General features: G+C 34.8%; 1 protein-coding gene and 1 non-coding gene across 4 annotated transcripts in view; both read left to right on the top strand.

The window, feature by feature from the left end:
- DMXL1 (Dmx like 1) overlaps positions 1 to 15865 on the top strand; it is a 135889-nt gene extending 120024 nt beyond the window's left edge. For all 3 annotated transcript variants that reach the window (XM_021702213.2, XM_021702214.2, XM_044917059.1), the window contains 6 exons: positions 365 to 492; positions 4925 to 5017; positions 7209 to 7300; positions 8436 to 8488; positions 11421 to 11638; positions 13764 to 15865. In XM_021702213.2, the coding sequence (XP_021557888.1) occupies positions 365 to 492; positions 4925 to 5017; positions 7209 to 7300; positions 8436 to 8488; positions 11421 to 11638; positions 13764 to 13988 (809 nt within the window). In that variant the 3' untranslated portion in view covers positions 13989 to 15865. The remainder of the gene's footprint in view (positions 1 to 364; positions 493 to 4924; positions 5018 to 7208; positions 7301 to 8435; positions 8489 to 11420; positions 11639 to 13763) is intronic.
- On the top strand, positions 891 to 997 carry LOC123325344. The gene has a single exon (XR_006540363.1). It is a non-coding gene; the product is annotated as a U6 spliceosomal RNA (small nuclear RNA).
- Positions 15866 to 19535: the final 3670 nt, after the last annotated feature.

The raw sequence follows: 19535 nt of genomic DNA on the forward strand, positions 1-19535 counted from the left end.
AAGTTTAAACATTAATAGTTTAAAGGCTGATAAGAATTGGCTCTTTAGTTCACCCAGGAATTTGTTTACTGGTTATTATATAACACTGAGATAATTTCAGAAGGAAATAAAATTTACGGAGGTCTGATTTAATTGCTTCTGTTGTGTAGTATGAGGGTATATTCTTAGTCAAATGAAAGTACATCATAAAACTGTTTTTAAGATTAAAAACACTCAAACAAAATTTCATAAAGGTAAGTTCATGTAAATTGACTGTGATTCATTTCAAAAGTGTTTCTTTCATAAAGGTTTTCACTTGGATTCAAAAATAAACCTTCCAAAGACTACTGCAGTAAATTTGCCGTTTTTGCCCTTCATAATGCAGATCTGACAGGAGCTCAAGATGGAAGTGTCAGAATGTTTGAATGGGGCCATTCTCAACAAATAACCTGTTTTCGATCTGGTGGCAATTCAAGAGTTACGAGAATGAGATTTAACTACCAAGGAAATAAGGTAGTATATAAAAATATAAATGGGAATATGGTTTGATTATGTTGGAAGTTTATAAACGTAACTAGTCTGTGTTTCTGAAGAGAACAGCTCAGTGAGCTAAGGATAAAGTATTAATCTATCTGAAGTCTTTCTTATAAAAGTCTTTTCAAAGAACACTTATATTCATTTCATTCTTTCTCGAATGACATTTTGTGTATGCCTGGGTGTGTTGTGTGTGTATATGTGTATATATCCATTAAAATTCACTTAAATGATGTTAAGGACCAAATGATTATAGGACCACCATATATTACACATTTTTGATTAAATACTTCTACTTTCTTTGTCCTCTGGAACCTACTCAAAGTATGGTCAATTAGCAAGTAAAATCTGGGAGCTTATTAAAAATGCAGATTATTGTGCTCAGTTCTGCAGCACATATACTAAAATTGGGACGATACAGAGAAAATTAGCATGGCCCCTGCGCAAGGATGACACACAAATTTGTAAAGTGTTCCATATTTAAAAAAAAAAATGCAGATTATTAACTCTACTGCAGACCTGCTGAGTCACCATCTGCATTTTAACCAGATACTTTTGTGATTTGTACATACATTAAACATTCTGAGGACTGGTCTAGAACAGGGCATCAACAAATCATGGCCTACCTACATTTTATTTGTAAATAAAGTTTTACTAGAACACAGCTACCTCACTCATTATTTGTTTTCTTTAATTACCTTTCCACTACAACAGCAGAGTTCAAGAAAGCAAAGACTTTATAGATGGCAGCCCTAAAATATTTACTATATGACCCTTTAAGAAACAGTTTTTCAACCCTCCTCTAGAGTATCCCTTACTGTCTTCACTTCCCATCGTCCTGTTTTCCTCAGACTGCCTCTCTGCCCCCCTAGTGTCTCACTGTCACTTTAAACAACAGGTACAGGGGAAATCAGCCTGCTCTTTTGTCTTCAGAGCTGTTTCACTAAAAAGACATGGCACCCTCACAGATGGTCCGTCTTGCCTTTCCTTTTCTCTCGACTTCCAAACCTTCAACTCTCCTCGTGTGTTGTTTGTATCTTGGTGTGCTGCAACCTTATTGCCTACCAAATTTATCACTTAGCTGTGTTACCATTTCACTAAAGTTAATGGTAATTTTTCTCGTAGCTATGAAACAAACTTTTGAGAGCATATGGTTTCTATTAAGAATTGGCAACATTCTTTGCTCCTTAAGGGATAATTGAGGGGACTTAATCTAACAGCTTTTAGAGTTCTACTGTAATTTCAGTTGTATAACATATACTTTAGTGCTCATGCTTTTCTACTTTGGTTGTCAATATTGCTCCTAAGCTAGGCTCTGTACCTCAACTCTTACCTTTCTAATGTATTCTTCATGTTGCCAACACAGTTATATAACAACAAATAATATAGTTGTATAACCACATTGTAAGGGAAGATCACATTATTGTTCTTTTCAAGAGCCCTTCAAGCCTCCTCATTGTATCTAGAAGCCCATATTTTTTGGCATGGCATTCAGTGCCTTCTGTAGTCTGAATTATTTTATAGACTTAACACTCATTATAGCCTTCCGTATATACTATTTTAAGGCACAAAAAACTATTCTTCATTACCTGCCCAAGTATATTTAACAGGCAGTCAACTTACTGTCCATTCACCATAGGCATGATGGAGCCAAATAGCACAACACCTAAGCAAGCTATTTCCCTTAGTGTAGGGAAGCCTGCTATGGTAAATAGAACAGAGGACAGTAATGCTGGTCAGTTTGTCAATTATGAACAGAAATGGGCTGCCAACAGTTACTGAGCCTAAAAAGAGGCATTAAGCAGGATAAATGACCTATGAGGAACAATTCCTCAGATTCAGGAAGATACTGCATTCTAAAATAAAAATAAGCTACTATGAAGTAAAGGCAGAAGAACAGGAAAGAATTCTTGGAAATTTAAAACGTGTGATTCCCAAAATTGGGTTAGTAGAAGAATTTCTACTCATTATAAGGGCTGAATTACAGAATGAAAATAGTTGAAAATCAAGTTTGTGACTGGAAGAACAGATTAGGAAATTATCCTTTGATAAAAATAACATAAGGAACAAATTCAGACTAGACCCAGGAAAATTTATAAAAGACATTAAAAAGGTATTTCAGAAGAAGGAAGAAAATGATGGAATAGAAGGAAGCACTATATTCAAAGGAATTATTAGAATAAAAATATTCCCAAAACAAAAATAGAATTTTTGAAAAGAACCTACCAAGTACTAGGCAGAAGTGTTGAGAAACCTCACATGCTTAGACACATCCTGATTATTTGATTTTTGTTTTTTTAACCCAAGAATAAAGAGAGCTTCTAGGAAGGGGTGGGGGTAAAATGATTACTTAGAACCTCTCCACCCCTCCTCTCTAAAATTAATGGCATTCGCCTACTCAAAAATAAAGATTACACATAGGAAAGCAATATTCACAGAATTCTGATGGACAATGACTGGGAATTAGGTGTCATTATCTGTCCAAACAGTCATTCAAATTTGATGAAAAACATATTAAAAAATATATTTTTAACTGTACAGAGACTTAACACATTCCATATATCCTTTCTGAACACCATATGTAGGTCTTCTCCAGAAAACAGGATAAATCACAAAAAGGATAGACCTTGGGAAAATATCTATAACAAATATAGTAAACAATGAGTTAATGTTTCTGATATTTGCCTTATCCAAATTTTTTAAAAGACAACTTAATAGAGAAGTAGATAAAGGATATGATCAGGTCAATTTACAAAGCAACTATGCATGGCCAACAATCCTGACCAATAATTGAAGAAATGCACGTTAAAATTTTTCTATATACCAACAAATATATAAAATTTTAGTAATAAGCAGTGTTGACTAGTGTGTAAGAAAAATGGGTATAGGGGCGGCTGGGTGGCTCAGTCATTAAGCGTCTGCCTTCGGCTCAGGTCATGATCCCAGAGTTCTGGGATCGAGCCCCACATCAGGCTTCCTGCTCGGCGGGAAGCCTGCCTCTCCCTCTTCCACTCCCCCTGCTTGTGTTCCCTCTCTCGCTGTGTCTCTCTCTGTCAAATAAATAAATAAAATCTTTAAAAAAAAAAAAAAAAAAGAAAAGAAAAGAAAAATGGGTATATAAATTGATATTACCACTTAGGATTAAATTTTAGCTTCACCTGCCAATGTTAAATGATGCCATTTGACAAAGCTTTCCCATTTCTAGATATCTATCCTACATAAATACTCAAAGGTTTGTAGAATATAAAAATATTTATTTATTTTAAAGATTTTATTTATTTGAGAGAGAGAGAGAGTAAGGGAGAGAGAGTGAGCGAGAGAGAGAGTGAGCGAGAGAAAAAGAGACACAAGCGGGGATGGGGGGAGAGGCAGAGGGAGAAGCAGACTCTCCCACTGAGCAGGGAGCCCAACACGGGGCTCGATCCCTAGACCCTGAGATCATGACCTGAGCCAAAGGCAGACGCTTAACCAACTGAGCCACCCAGGCGCCCCTGTACCAGAATATTTAAAGCAACACTTTGTAATAGGGAAAAATGGAAACTGTCTATAAGGAACAAGTTTTCAAAAAAGTTATAATACAACCATATAGTGTAATACTACACGGCACAAGAATGAAGTAGATTAAATGTACTGATATGAAAAGATGGCTGTAATAGGTAAAAAATGTAATTGTGGAACTGTGTATTTATTGTGATTCTCATTTTTTTAAAAACACTGTATCAATGTTTGACTATTCATAGAACAAATTTGAAATGGAACACATCAAATTGTTAATAGTTGCTAGATCTGGAGATGGGAGAGGGCAGGAGTCCAAAGTAGACATTCGTTTTATTTTATAAACTATATATGTTATTTTTGTAATCTAAAGAAAAAAATGCTTAGTCTTACTCATCCTTTTATATCTGTAACATATACTCCGTCATTGGATAATTTTGACATTTTCTCAATCAGATTACTCTGAGTTCCCATAGTGGGAATTCTTTTACTGTAACAGTCTTTTCATTTTACTTTCCACTCTTGTTGACACATTTTTCTTATGTATATCTGGAAATCCTTATTTTTTTCTTTGTCGTAATGACAGTTTGCTATCTTATATATGCTAAACATTAGTTGCAAGACTTAATGTGTAAATCCAGTATTCTATTTGTTGAGTACTTTTGGAGAATATATAGACTCTGCTTTTGGTTAGTATAATAAAATGTGTGTCTGATGTTTGTTTCTTCTGTCTCACCTGGAGTTTTTTTAAGCAGCAGCTAAATGTTTTTCTGGACTAAATCCATGCAAAGGTGAAGTAAAAGTCAATTTATCAATTAAATATTTAAGATCAAAATATGAGATTCACAGTGAAAGTATGGGTTGATACGTGCTTTTGTATTAGTATTAGATACTTAAAAATTTTTTTTTCTCTAAGTTTGGAATAGTTGATGCTGATGGATATTTAAGTTTATATCAAACAAACTGGAAATGTTGCCCAATAACTGGAAGCATGCCTAAGCCATACCTGGTAAGCCAAAAATTCTTACCTTTAAACTTTTTAGAATTTTTATTTTATTTTATTTTTGTTATTTTTGAGAGAGAGAGAGAGTCGGGGGAAGGGCAGGGGGAGAGAGAGAATCCCAAGCAGGCTTCATGCCCAGCATAGAGCCCTGCATGGGGCTCAGTGTCACAACCCGAGATCACGACCTGAGCCGAAATCTAGAGTGGGACACTGAAGTGACGGAGCCCCCTAGATAGCCCTTGAATTTTTATTTTTAAGAAATCAAGAATATATATTTGAGGCAATAAATATTAAAGCCAAAAAGTAAAATCTACGTAGTTCTGTGTATTCAGTCACTTTACTATAAGCTACTGTCCTTGTGTTATGTGAAAATTAGTCTGTGAGGTATAAAAATTCTTAGTCTCTGGTAACTTGGAAAATTAACCTGTATCGAAGAAACATGGTACCTCCAGAGCAACGTGTGGGTTACTCAAGCCCTTTCCCAGCCTCACTAAGCTGCAGTGGGGATTATACCTAAAAAGAATGATCAACAGACCACGCATCTGGTGTTTTTCTTTTTTTTGCGTTTAGCCCTTATGAACAAAGTAGAAAGGATATGCTGTAGCTGGCACAATTATTTTCTTGTCCATGTCTTTTTTTTTTTTTTTAAGATTTTATTTATTTATTTATTTGAGAGATAGCAGGGAGAGGAGCAGAGGGAGAGGGACAAGCAAACTCCATGCTGAGTGCAGAGCCCAACATGGGGCTCTCTATCTCACAACCCTGAAATCATGACCCAAGTGGAAATCCAGAGTCAGAACTCAAGTGACTGAGCCACCCAGGTGCCCCTTGCCCATGTCTTTTTAAAAAAAAAATTGATACATCTCTATACGGGACTGCACAAGCTTAATGAACCTTCTACAGCTTCATAGAACACTGAGTTTGTATTTAATATATTCTTTAATGAAGCCCTTCATAGGACTAAGCAATACCTATTAGGAAAATATTAAGAATATGAGTTAAGATTCTGGTAATTCACTCAAGGTTAAATTCTGGAACATGGTACTGATCTAAGTGAAAGTAAGCAAGGGGAGGGTTGGTGAGGGTACTTTGAAAGCATATTTTTCCTCATATTTTTATTAAGCCAATGGATTTAAATATATGTTTATGTTCCCTTAGGGGCTGACTTTTTTATTGTTGTTTAAGCTCTAAAAAGATAAATTGGATTGAAAATGTACATTATTGGTTTTGTGGGGTTAAAGTATATTTTGTTTGTTTTAAGGACGTATCTAGCCCAGCTCCAGTGGTAGTCAGGGGAAATGGGGAAGTGACTCAAAAGAAAAATCTTATGTGATGATTTTGACATACTTAAAAAAAAAATCTTTTTTTTTTTTTTTTGAAGAGAAACATTTGAACAAATATAGCTTGGAAGTCTTTGTAATAGACTAAACCTTTCATATTAAGTTACTGTTTGATGGAGTATTCAGAAATATTGTAAATTTTCTAGTTTTGTTGACTTAATAATATGTTTTTATTCCCATATTTGAAAAATTATTTAACCATGAGAGACTCTTAACTATAGGAAACAAACTGAGGATTGCTGTAGGGGAGGTGGGTAGGGCGATGGGAAACTGGGGGATGGGCATTAAGGAGGGCACGTGATGTGATCAGCACTGGGTGTCAAATACAACTGATAAATTACTGAACATCTGAAACAAATGATATACTATATGTTGGCTAATTGAATTTAAATTAAAAAAAGAAAAAAATTATGAGTTTAAACATTTCTCAAAATAAATAATTTAGTCCGAGATAATCTAAAATACTAGTTTTTCTAAGAAAAAAAATTTCACAAATATCTAAGAGAAATATTTAACATTTAACCTCCTTTTGTTTTCTTTTGAACTTTTAGATAAACAAAAGCATAGGGTCTTGTAAAGTCTTACAGTGCATATGGTTCAGGGAAAGTGTGTGAGAGAAAGAGAAAAAGAGAAGAGGCAAAACAAGTGTTGCAAAATGTTCAGAATTGGTGAATCTGTATAAATGGTGTATGAGAATTCTCTGTATTACTCTTGAAACTTGTCTAAAGTTTGGCAGGGGAGACTAAATCAGCTTAAGTAAGCCACCAATTACATGATCCCTTTTTGATTAATGCATCTCCTTGGTTTTAAAATTGCTAGTGACATCGGTAACATTTGTTTGTTTCTAACTGTTCCAGACTTGGCAGTGTCACAACAAAACAGCCAATGATTTTGTCTTTGTTAGTTCCTCCTCTTTGATAGCTACAGCTGGTCTTTCAACTGACAATAGGTAAGAGATTATAACTGAAATGTAAGTGTGCATCTGTATAGCTGAACTTTATTTTTTATTTGCTTTATATTTTTGTGTCTCAAGAATGTTTTCACAGTTATGCTTTTCAATATTTTTATTGTAAAGACTTGTTTCTTAGAGCAGTTTTAGTGTTTTAATTGTAAAGCTAGGGAAATTCTGGTGGCATTAAAAACAAAATCCATTCTTCTGTATTATTAATATTCTAATGTTAAGACTTTAGGAGAAAAGGATTTGATAGTGAAATTAATTTTTCTCCATATTATTCCTTATGTGTTAAGAAAGCTTGAGGCAAAAAAAAAAAAAAAAAAAAAAACTATTACTTATTGGTCCACCTTCCTCATTAATCCTCATGGTGGCTCTATTAGGTTAAGGTATTATCAGCATTTCATGATAAGAAAACTAGAAACTCAAAAGACTTTTTAGTTGAACAGTAGCTAGTGACTGGCAGCCTATTGCCATCTCCCCTAAAACCTTAAATATGTGAGAAGATGTCTCCTCCTGCCTCAATCTCCACAACCCCCTGTTTCACTTCCCTCATATAGTGGAATTCTGACTAAATGACTGTTTTTACTTCTGAGCAAATGCCTACTGAGGTTGCTGAACTTTTCTATTTATCTGTGAGGCCTTACTTTGTACTAGAAATCGGACTGTAGGAATATGGAGTCTTCAGCCCATCTTGCATAGAAATTCTTACATATATTGGTGCGTCCTTTGCAACTCATAGGAAGGAGTAAAAGCTACTCCCATTCATAGCAGAAATAAGTTTTTTATGTGCTCCGAAAAATTCAGTGTATCCTGCTATTTGTGTATGTCAGTCCCTCTGTTAGATTAGAGAATCAAGAGATACAAAAAGTAGTTTCTGCATTCAGGCTTTATGTAGTATTTGTAAATACATGTCAGTCTAAAGTTACTCAGTTTTTTAAGTTAGTAGTTTTTTAAATTTTGTGTGAGAATCAATCATGCATAAGTATATTGGCTACTTGTATTTGGATCTTTTATAAATTTAAGAACTTTTTGTGAGAGCGAGGTTCAAAGGTTATGTAACGATACGAGACAAGTTTACTTTTTATTGTTAAAATTTTGTGTCATTCAAGAAGTAATTTTTTTTTTTCAGGAACATATGTTTGTGGGATACTCTCGTAGCACCTGCCAATAGTTTAGTCCATGGTAAGTTTTGAAAGCATTTTGTAAGTTTTGGAAGTCAAGAAATTCATAAACTAAAAGAATTTTTCAATGGATTTGTCTTTAGTGAAACGTATTTATTAGCCTGTGAGGTTTATTTTGCCCACAGTGGCACAGAGTTTGAAAGCAGAAAAATGCAATATATAGAATTAACTCTTTACTATGAAGGACAGTAGTAGAACATAGATAATATAAAAATCATGTTTTTACTTTGGATCTGATAGCCACTCCTATTCTGCATTGTACTGGGAGTCCTAACAAATGCAATAAGACAAGAAAAAGAATTAAAAGATATTCATTTGGGAGAGAAGTAATAAAACTGCCTTCATTCACAGATAACATAATTATATAGAAAATCTTAAAGAATCTACAAAAGAAACCCAAAATATTTTAAATAGGAATTTTTGGAACGAACACACAAGTGTAGTTGAATCATGGGATTCCAGGTCAACATACTAAAAATCATTTGCTTTTATATATACTAGCAACAAACAATTGGGATTTGAAATTTTAAAAAAAATCACCATTTATAATAGCATCCAAAATAATGAAGTACTGAGGTATAAATCTAACAAAATATGTATAGCCTCTGTTGGTGAAAACTATAGAAAAAAGATAAAAGAAATCAAAGATCTAAATAAATGGAGAGCTAGTCCGCATCCATTGTTGCTATCCAATGTTAAGATGTCCCTGCCTTCCAACTTTACAGATTAAATGCAATCCTAATCACAGTCTCAGCAAACTGTGTTGTCTGTATCAACAAACCGGTTCTAAAAGTTCCTATAGAGAGGCAGCAGACCTAGAATACTGGATTCTGAAGAAAAACAAAGAACTCATACTACCTGATTTCAGGACTTTAAAACTACAGTAATAAAAGACATTATGAGTTAAGAAGAGACACAGATCATGGAACAGAAATGATAACCCTTCTAGAAGGAAATACAGGAGAAAATCTGGGCAACCTTGGGTTTAGTCATGAGTTTTTAGATACAACATCTACAGCACAATCCAAGACTTGAAAAAATTACCCTCTTCTCAGTGTCTGAATGGCAAGTAAGCATATGAATAGGTGCTTAACATCGGTAGTCATTAGGGAAATGGAAGCTAAATTCACCATAAGATACTACTCTATACCCTAAAATGGCCAAAATCAGTGATTCTAGAATCCCAAGTATTGGTGAGGATGTAGAGAACCTGGAACCCTAATGATTGCTGACAGAGTATAAAATGGTACAGCTGCTTTGGAAAACTGACTGGCAGTTTCTAACAAAGTTAAACATGTACCTATATATATGCCCAAGAGAAATGAAAACACATGTCCACAAAAAGATTGTATAGGAACGTTGTTAGCAGCTTTATTTATAATAGCCAAAAACTAGAAACAATGCAAATATGTCCAACAGGAACCTGGTCTATTTATGTAATAGAATACTATTAAGCAATTAAAAAGGGCATGGCCTACTGATACATGGGACAATATTCATTAACCTCTAAAACATTATGTTGAAGGAAAAGAAGCCAGGCACAATAGAGTATATACCATAAAATTCCATTTATGTGAATTTCAAGAACAAGTAAACCTAATCAGATAGAAATCAGAATAGTGATTGCCTTTGTGGGAGAGGAGGGTTGACTACAGAGAGGCATGAGGGAACTTTCTGGGATGATGACAGCATTCTGTGTCTTGACCTGAGTGATGGTTACACAGATGTCTCCATTTGTCAAAGCTCATCAACGGTGTACACGTAGAATTTCTGCATTTTACTCTGTGTTAATTATATCTCAAAGTACTGGTAAAACTCAAAAAACCCTTCTCTATAATTTTTTCTGCAGATTCTTACAATAAGTATATTGAGTACTTAGCCAGGCACTCTACATGTTTTGAATATATTAACTAATTTAGTCCTCACGAAAACCTATTAGGCAGGCTGGATTATCTTTTTTTACAAATGATGAAACTGAGACTTATATTTAAAAAAAAAAAAAAATTCACCTAAGGTATACATTTAAACCCATGCAAAAAATCAAGATTTAAATCTTGACATTCTAACTCCCAAATCTTCATTCTTCATCTTTATGCCATATTAGCTTTGAGCTATTTACAGACTTTTTTTCCCCTAAGATTTGTTAGGCTGGACTTTTTTTTTTTTTTTAAGAAAAAAATATTCATTGTATATATGTATTTCCGATACTTATATTGGTATGTCTTCAAGTTCACCAGTTTGGGGTTTGTTTGTTTTATGGCATTGTTTAATCTGCTCTTAATCCAATGCAGTATATTTTTCACTTGAATATTATAGTTTTTAATCTCAGGACCTTTTATTTGTATCTTTCATGTCTCCTCTTAACAAGCTCAGTCTTTCATCGAGCTTCTTGAACATAGGGAATATAGTTATAATGACTTTTAGTTTCTTTATCTACTAATTCTATCATCTGTATAATTTCTAGGTTGGTTTCAGATTTTCTTCTTATGGATTGTATTTTCTATGCCTGTTAATTTTTTATTAGATGCCGGCAATTATGAATTTTACCTACTTCTGAGGCAAACCCTTCTGAGTATTCTGTGCCTTGTGAATTACAAGGTTTTCCATTATGGCTGGTGGGAATAGGAACCCAGACCAATTGGGGTCCCCTTGTGCCATGGCCAGAAAACACTCAGTAGTCAATAAACAGGGGCAGTTGTATGGCTCACCCAAGTTTGCTTCCCATCTCTTAGAGATCATTTTCTCTTTGCTTGATGTCCAGTGTCTCAAACCATTGTTTCCTATATATCATTTTTTAAATTGAATCTGGTAATCTATCATTCTACCTTGGCCAGAAGCCAGAAGTCCTTTTCTTTAACCATTAAATGGCTTTTCCTTTTCTCTTTTATTTTATTTTATTATTTTATTTTATTTTATTTTATTTTATTTTTTAGCTTTTACATGCCATGATAGTGGAGCTACTGTTTTAGCATATGCTCCAAAGCATCAGCTGCTAATATCAGGTGGAAGAAAAGGCTTTACATGTGCATTTGACCTTCGGCAACGACAGCAGAGGCAGCTTTTCCAGAGCCATGATTCTCCTGTTAAAGCCATCGCTATTGATCCGACGGAAGAGTACTTTGTTACAGGATCTGCTGAAGGCAACATAAAGGTAAATACAGTAATGCCACGGTATCTACAAAATGAAAAGAAATCTTCAGAAACCTTAAGTCTTTAATCATACTGAGGATACCAGTCTATTTAAATAATAGAAATATTAACTCCTACTTGTGGTCAACATGTTAGTTGCTATTTAATAAACCTTTTAATGAATGAAATGATGTTTAACTTGAAACTGTCTCTTTCAATTGTTGTCAAATATGTTTAACTAATGTGCAAAAGAACATGATTTTCCATAGATAACAAACATATTTCAGGCATTGGAATTAGTCTTGACTCCCATTTTCAGAGTCACTGAATTCAGTTTCAGGTACTATGAAATATACTAACATTTTCCTTTATCCTGAATTACTCCCCCTTTTTTTTCATTTGTAAGCATTAGCATCCAGCCACTCAGTGCCTGATTCAAGAATTCTGAGGGCGCCTGGGTGGCTCAGTTGGTTGAGCGACTGCCTTCGGCTCAGGTCATGATCCTGGAGTCCCAGGATCGAGTCCCGCATCGGGCTCCCTGCTCGGCAGGGAGTCTGCTTCTCCCTCTGACCCTCCTACCTCTCATGCTCTCTGTCTCTCATTCTCTCTCTTGCAAATAAATTAAAAAAATCTTTAAAAAAATCTTAAAAAAAAAAAAAAAAGAATTCTGAATGTACCTGGATAAACCCTGTCCTTCTCAAACTCTGCTGTGTTTAAATCTTAGAGGTTGTTTAAAATGTTAAGCAGCTTATTAAAATGCATCCCATCCTAGAAATACTGTTGCTAGGTCCCACCCGAGAGATAGTCAGATGGTAACTCTTAGGCTCAGGAATTTGCATTTTTATAATAAATACCTAGCAGTCTTGATGGAGGGTCCTCTGGCCACACTTGGAAAGATCTGCAGGGATAAGTCAGTTTAGACTCGTCCATAAGTTATTGTAATGGTCAGCAACCCACTGAAGGAGCCTACATTTTTTTTAATTTAATTTAATTTTATTATGTTACGTTAGTCTCCATACATCATTAGTTTTTTGATGTAGTTATCCACGATTCATTGTTTTCATATAACACCCAATGCTCCATGCAGTATGTGCCTGCATTCTTAGACTCCATTGTTTTAACCCCTCGTGAGACTATTTAGTAAGAATAAGTTGGGCTACTTTGTTAGAACCTGCATATTGTTTTCATAATTATCAGCCAGAAAAAATTAACTAGAAATGTGGAATTCTGAAAAGGCTTTTCAATCAATTATATACACCAACTTCCATACAGAGTTCTTTTCCTTCAGTTTGAAGCTAGTTTCTTATTTGAACTGCCTTCAGTTTAGAATAAGATGTATTATATTTCAGATTAGTTCTTCAGATTAGTTTGTGCTCTGATCCTAAGGTTTATTACTTAATCAAGTAAAAAAAGATTTGAAACTATACCATGTAGTATTCAGAAGTCACAACTTAACAATCCTGTCCAGAGTAGTATGAACTAAAGAATTTCTTAGGGAAAAGAAAGATTAAAAACAAAACAAAAAACAACAAGGATCTCAAAAAATCAGGAACTAATTGGATTTCCCCAAACTTAAAATAGATGTCCTGAAAGCATTTAGGTCCTTCACATAAGTGAAGATGCTTATAAATTACTTTATAGGTAATTTACTTTAATAACAGGAACATTTATTTTGGTAGAGGCTGAAAATAGAAAATCTCAGTAAATTAAGTATACCAAAGTTGTGATAATTTATCTTACAGTTGGAACATAGTTTTGCCTTTTCTGAGGCCCTCTTTCCAGTGGTTCTAATCCCTTGCCGGGTATTATAAAGGATTACCCCATTATAAACTACAGAGCACAAGCTTTGCTGAGAATCCCTATAATATTACAAGTTTTTATAGCATTGTACACTTAACCTCCTCTACCTAAGTTCTTCTCTCCAATGCAGGGTTTAAAATACTTTCCTTTCTAAATGGGTGGATTTTGAAGAATGTGATAATATCAAAGGGATTTGGAAAATTGCAACACAGAGTCAAAAGGTTATGACCTTAGGCTTACACAGGTTTTTTTCCATCTTTGTTTTAGAAATTCCTTATTTGCACAAGAAAGCAAGCCTAAACTTTCCATCACCCTCAATTTTTAATTTTGTTCCTAATGTCTTTCAGATTTGGAGTCTGTCTACCTTTAATCTTCTCCACACTTTTATCAGTGAACATGCCCGGCAGTCCATTTTCAGAAATATTGGAACTGGAGTGATGCAAATTGAGACAGGACCAGCAAATCACATTTTTTCATGTGGAGCTGATGGAACAATGAAAATGAGGATACTGCCGGATCAGTTTAGCCCATTAAATGAAGTGTTGAAAAATGATGTGAAATTTATGCTATAACATTTTGACAATAAGATGTATAATTTATTCCCTGTTCCATGGAAGTAGCTAACACATATAATGTACAGTGATCACTCTCTCTGCCACAGATAAGCTAATGCTTTCTTGTTTTCATATTTATTTTATGGAGCTTTGCCCTTGATGCACTGATGCCTTAAAAATTAACAAGGTCATTCAGAATTAGACTATATTGCCTAAAGTAGACTGCATAAGAAATACTGTAATAATGCATATTTATAGTATGTTATAGTGAGTATGTCATAGTGTTAAAGGAGTTTTGTGTTCTTATTGTTGATAAATTCTTCTGCAGATGTCTCTGTATAAATTTCTTTAACAGTAAAAATACCCTTTCTATAAAGACAGTTGACATCAGTCATCACTTCATTCACCACCCCCCTTACTTCTTTTGTCAAACTGATGGATCTCAAACTCTTCTTCTGTTAGTTCATGATAGATTAACAGTTGGGCAAGAATAAAAACCCTAATGAACATCTTCATGAAAAACTGTCGCTGGGACCTCAGTGATTAGGACCCAAATGCCTCATTAGATCAGGTTCCCCATTTCCTGTCTGGAGCCCAAGTGTGTTTGTATGTATGTAATATATCTTACACACCTTATTTGAGCTTAGTCTGTGTATATATCAGAAAATTACACGTCTTTCCGTGTGTTTTTGTGCCATAGCAACTCCTGCCACTAGAATAACTTTTTTTGCAACTGTTTTTTTCCGTGTTTTTTTGTTCTTAATTTTTGAATTCCCATCCTAATTTTCAAATAATTTCAGGAAGACATCTGAGATTATTATTTTAAAGATTATCTTGAGTCAAATAAGTCTTCGCAGGCAATAACGATTCTGTGCTGGCATATATGAGATGCTTAAAAGTAAGTTTATAAAATTGTCAAAGGATTTTAGAGCACCAAACATTTTACTTACTTTTTTTTTTAGGTGCTTTTAGTCTCAAAGTTCTGAACACCTTATAGCAGTGTTTTTAGAAACAAATGTGAAAACAAATTAAATAGATAATATTTACACATGTAAAATACCTGCCAGATCTACCATTAATAGGAAATAAACTAAACCTTATATTTTATTATTTTTTGCCAAAATATATTATTTTACTATAAAATATGACCAAAATATTAAAAATGCACAGTGCTTTTAACTTAAATGTGCTAATAACCCTATTTCTGTCTGTTTTGTGCTATATCTTTTCTGATTAAAAATTACAGGCCACTTGAATAAATACTTGATTTTAGCCAAGGAGACTGGAGGCAGATGGGACTAAGTGTTTAAGGGACAATTATATACTATGTAGCTTAAATATATTTTAATAGGAACTATAAAAACATTTTTACGTGACAAAATATGAACAACTGTTAACTTGGAAATTAAAGAGTCAAAGTGAAGAAATGAAGGGCTGGTAAAATGAATTTTGTAATATCCTCAGGATACTTTTATCTTAAAAGTATATTGTTAAAGATTTTGTAAATTGTATTCATAATTTTAAATGTGTTAAGCTAGTTGCAGTGAAAACACTGCCATTGATTATGTAGAGAGTTCGTGTGCACATCATAACCTGTGTCTACAACCGTCCGGTAACAGTAACCACATGTGACTGCTTGGCTACAGAGAGATCCGTGGCAACATTGCGAACGATACTGCTGTGTGATGTAGTTCAGCTTAAGTTATTTTTCAGTAACTACACAAATCAAGATTCAAAAGGCTTTAAACACTTTCAGTGAGAGAGAAAATTTATTATGCTTATTAGAAAACAGGCATCGTGGATGAACAATTAAGCATTTTAATTGAGGGTTTATATGAGTAATAAATAATGTAAGCCCATATGTATTTACATCAGAGTCATAATATTTTAAATAAACAATCATGCAGTGACTTTTTTTTAGCATGCTATTGTTTTAAGTAATATTTATACAACTTTAGTTGACTTAAAGTATATGTGACATTTTAAAATAGAGAATTTCTGTATTTATATTTGGTAAATATAGGAAGGATTGAGTAATTTTCCTAAATACCTTGTTCTTCCTTTTCTATAATCTTTTTAACTTAATATATAAGCATTATTCAAAAAAAGGTGAGAATAAAAAGTTGAAATGTATATTTAAGTATAAAATGATGTACATACATGTAAAATTTTATCCACATTAATGGAAAGGGTTCATTTAAATTGTGCATTTTTAAATTGTGCATTTTCTGAGAATGTGGCTTTGAAATGATGGAAAAGTTTACAACATTGCAAGTCTCATTTTCTGAAATGGAGGATTTTTCTTATGAATCATGGGACAGTCAATTCTATCCTCCTTTCTTGTTCTCTTTGTTTTGCCCAAATTAATTTCTCCTTTTTTAAAAAATTACTTTTAAAAATTGCAACAATTTCTCACTCTGGTCTCAATAGTCAGAGTACAATACAAAAATACCCACTTTAAGAAAGTCCTTATACAATCTTAAAGTGGTGATGACCTTTTTAACAGGGTTGGAAAGCCAGACAGACATATTTTACTAAACAAAAAAAACATAATCGCATGGCAGGGGACCGTCGTCAAAGTTAAAAGAACAGGTAGACTATAAGAACTATTTGTATAGTAATAGGAAAATTATTAATGTCCATATATGCAGAGAGAACTTTAAAATGAAATTGTTGGAGAAGTCAGTTCACAGAACAGGACATTGAAAAAGTCAGCAGGTATAAAGTATGTTCATCCTCACTAATGGTTAAAGGAATGTTAAAAAAAAAAAAGCAACAGTGTGATACCACTTGTCATCTGTTAGGTTGGTATAAAGTCAAGGGACAACATCAGTGTGGTGGAGATGCAAGGAAACAGGCACCCTGAAACACTACTGGTAAGAGTAAGTTGCCAGAGTCACCTAGATGCATGTCAAATTTGAATACACATACTTTCACTAAGCAGTCTCACTAAGAGTCTTACACTAAGACTCACTAAGTAGGACTCTGAAAAACAAACAGGGTTCTAGAGGGGAGGGGGGTGGGAGGATGGGTTAGCCTGGTGGTGGGTATTGAGGAGGGCACATTCTGCATGGAGCACTGGGTGTTATGCACAAACAATGAATCATGGAACACTTCATCTAAAACTAATGATGTATGGGGATTAACATAAGAATAAAAAAAAATTAAAACAAAAAAAAAAAGACTCACTAAGTAAGTCTTACTTACTTACTTACTTTATCCTATAAGGATAAAAGCCCCTATGCACATAAATATGTGTACATAGATGTTTATTGAGCTATGTGGAGGAAAAAAACTAGAAATCTAAATGTTAATTAGTTGGTAAATAGTTAAATAAAATTGTCGAACATCCGGCACTAAAAGAATGCCAGATTGGTAACTTGATCTAAAAAGAGGTTAGTGAGAAAAATTGCTAAAAGGTAAACATCCCATATTGTTCCAGGTTTTTTAGTCCCATATGTATATACAGACAAATATGTATGGAGGAATACACAAAAGTTTAACATGGGAGAAGGGAAGAAGGAGCTAATACTTTTCCAAACTCCTTTGGACCTCACTGAGTAACAGGATATCAGAGAGACAGAAAATCTGTATCTTTAAACCACATAGTACTTAATGACTGAGAGCTGCTCTGTTGAATGAAGTGGCCTTGTCAAGAATACTCTGGATTGAGATATTTGATGCTTGATTAGAAAGGTTAAAATGTTGCCCTTCGGAGTACTTGGAAAAAGTTGAACATAGTTACTTAAATGTCTTATAGAAATGTGTATAGCTTTTGCTATAGTTATTTTCAGATCTGTTCTTTAGCTTTTTGTTTTGTTTCTTAAAGATTTTATTTATTTATTTGACAGAGAGAGACACAGCAAAAGACAAGCAGGGGCAGTGGGAAAGGGAGAAGCAGACTCCCCGCGGAGCAGGGAGCCCGATGTGGGGCTCAATCCCAGGACCCTGGGATCATGACCTGAGCCGAAGGCAGACGCTTAATGACTGAGCCACCCAGGCGCCCCTTGTTTTGTTTTTTAAAGATTTTATTTGTCAGAGGGAGAGAACACAAGCAAGGACAGTGGCAAGCAGAGGGAGAAGCAGGCTCCCGGCTGAGCAAGGAGCCCGATGTGGGGCTCCAGCCCAGAACCCTGGGATCATGACCTGAGCTGAAGGCAGACGCTTAACTGACTGAGCCACCCAGGCATCCCTGTTCTTTAGTTTTTCGTGACTTTTTTGCCCCCTTCTGCTTGCTTGTTTTTCTCCTGTGTATATGTGGCCAATAATTGAAGAAGCTCATGCAGTCAGAGTATCGAAATGTTTAACAAGGCTCCTGGGAATAAGTATTTCTTAGGTTCTCCCACAGCAAATACACATGGGTGATAGAAATCATTGGTGTGACAAAACATTTCTTTCCACAGTAGAGATGTTTTACTCCTGCGTAATTGTCCACCCAAGTGTAGGTATGACCCGTGTAACAGATTTTAAGCAGTACGGTACATCAGCCCCGGATAAGTGTTAAATCATTTTAAAATCTATATCCCTCCCCCCATACAAAATACCAAAACACCAGTGTTTTCATCCTGTTACTGCTCCCAGGTCAGGCATGATCCCCAGGATCCCGTTATTGAAATCAGGTCCTAGTGTGTATTTGGCTCCTTGAATGAGGTTCCTTGTGTCGAGTACTTCTCAGTCTAAAGACCTACGAACTAAGGAGACAAGTTATGTGCCTTGCACTCACCAAACACAGTTGTGAGAGATAGTATGGCTATTTCCCTCTCTAAAAGAGGGGAAATAGGAGTCACACGGTACCCGGTCCATTGAGATTCTGAAGTTTAGCTGAGAAGTCACCAGTGCCATGAGTAATCCTCGAATTAATTCTCCACAACTCTTGACTCCACCCTTGGGCTGTTTCTTCTTTTAAATTCTGAGTGAGCTTTTTTCTATAAAAGTGGCCCATGTTTTTAACTGAAAAGAGTGTCAGCCTGTTCCTCGGCAAGAGTTGTTTCAGGGTTCAGAATCCTCTACATTTTGTGCTATCCCTGTCCCTTATACTTCAATCTAGTAAAATTGCTTTAAAAAACTGTTTCTTCTGTATTAACTTCATCCCCTCAGAAGAAAAGGCACACTCAGACTTTTTTCCTGAAATGCACTCTGAGCTACCTTGAGCTACCCTCCAAGGTTGCTGTGGTATACCACGTTAAGATTCTTAGAAATTCTAGTATCTCATGAAAAGGGTCTACATGCCACACCCTTAAATTTTTCTGAGATCTCAACGAAAGGACTTAACAAACACAACATTGGCCGTGTCTCGATTCCAAGATAATTTATAATCCGCTACAATGTTGGATAATTTTTTTAAAACATCCATGAGGCCAAACAAACGGTTGCTGGAATGGAGGGGGGTGGAAGGGATGGGGTGGCTGAATGATGGACATGCAGGAGGGTATGTGCTATGGTGAGCGCTGTGAATTGTGTAAGACTGTTGAATCACAGACCTGTACCCTGAAATAAATAATACATTATATGTTAATAAAAATAAAATATCCATGAGGCCATTGTTACGTAGAGAGACAGATGCAT

The sequence above is a fragment of the Neomonachus schauinslandi genome, chromosome 7 (genome assembly GCF_002201575.2).
Source record: "Neomonachus schauinslandi chromosome 7, ASM220157v2, whole genome shotgun sequence".
Classification (NCBI taxonomy): Eukaryota; Metazoa; Chordata; class Mammalia; order Carnivora; family Phocidae; genus Neomonachus; species Neomonachus schauinslandi.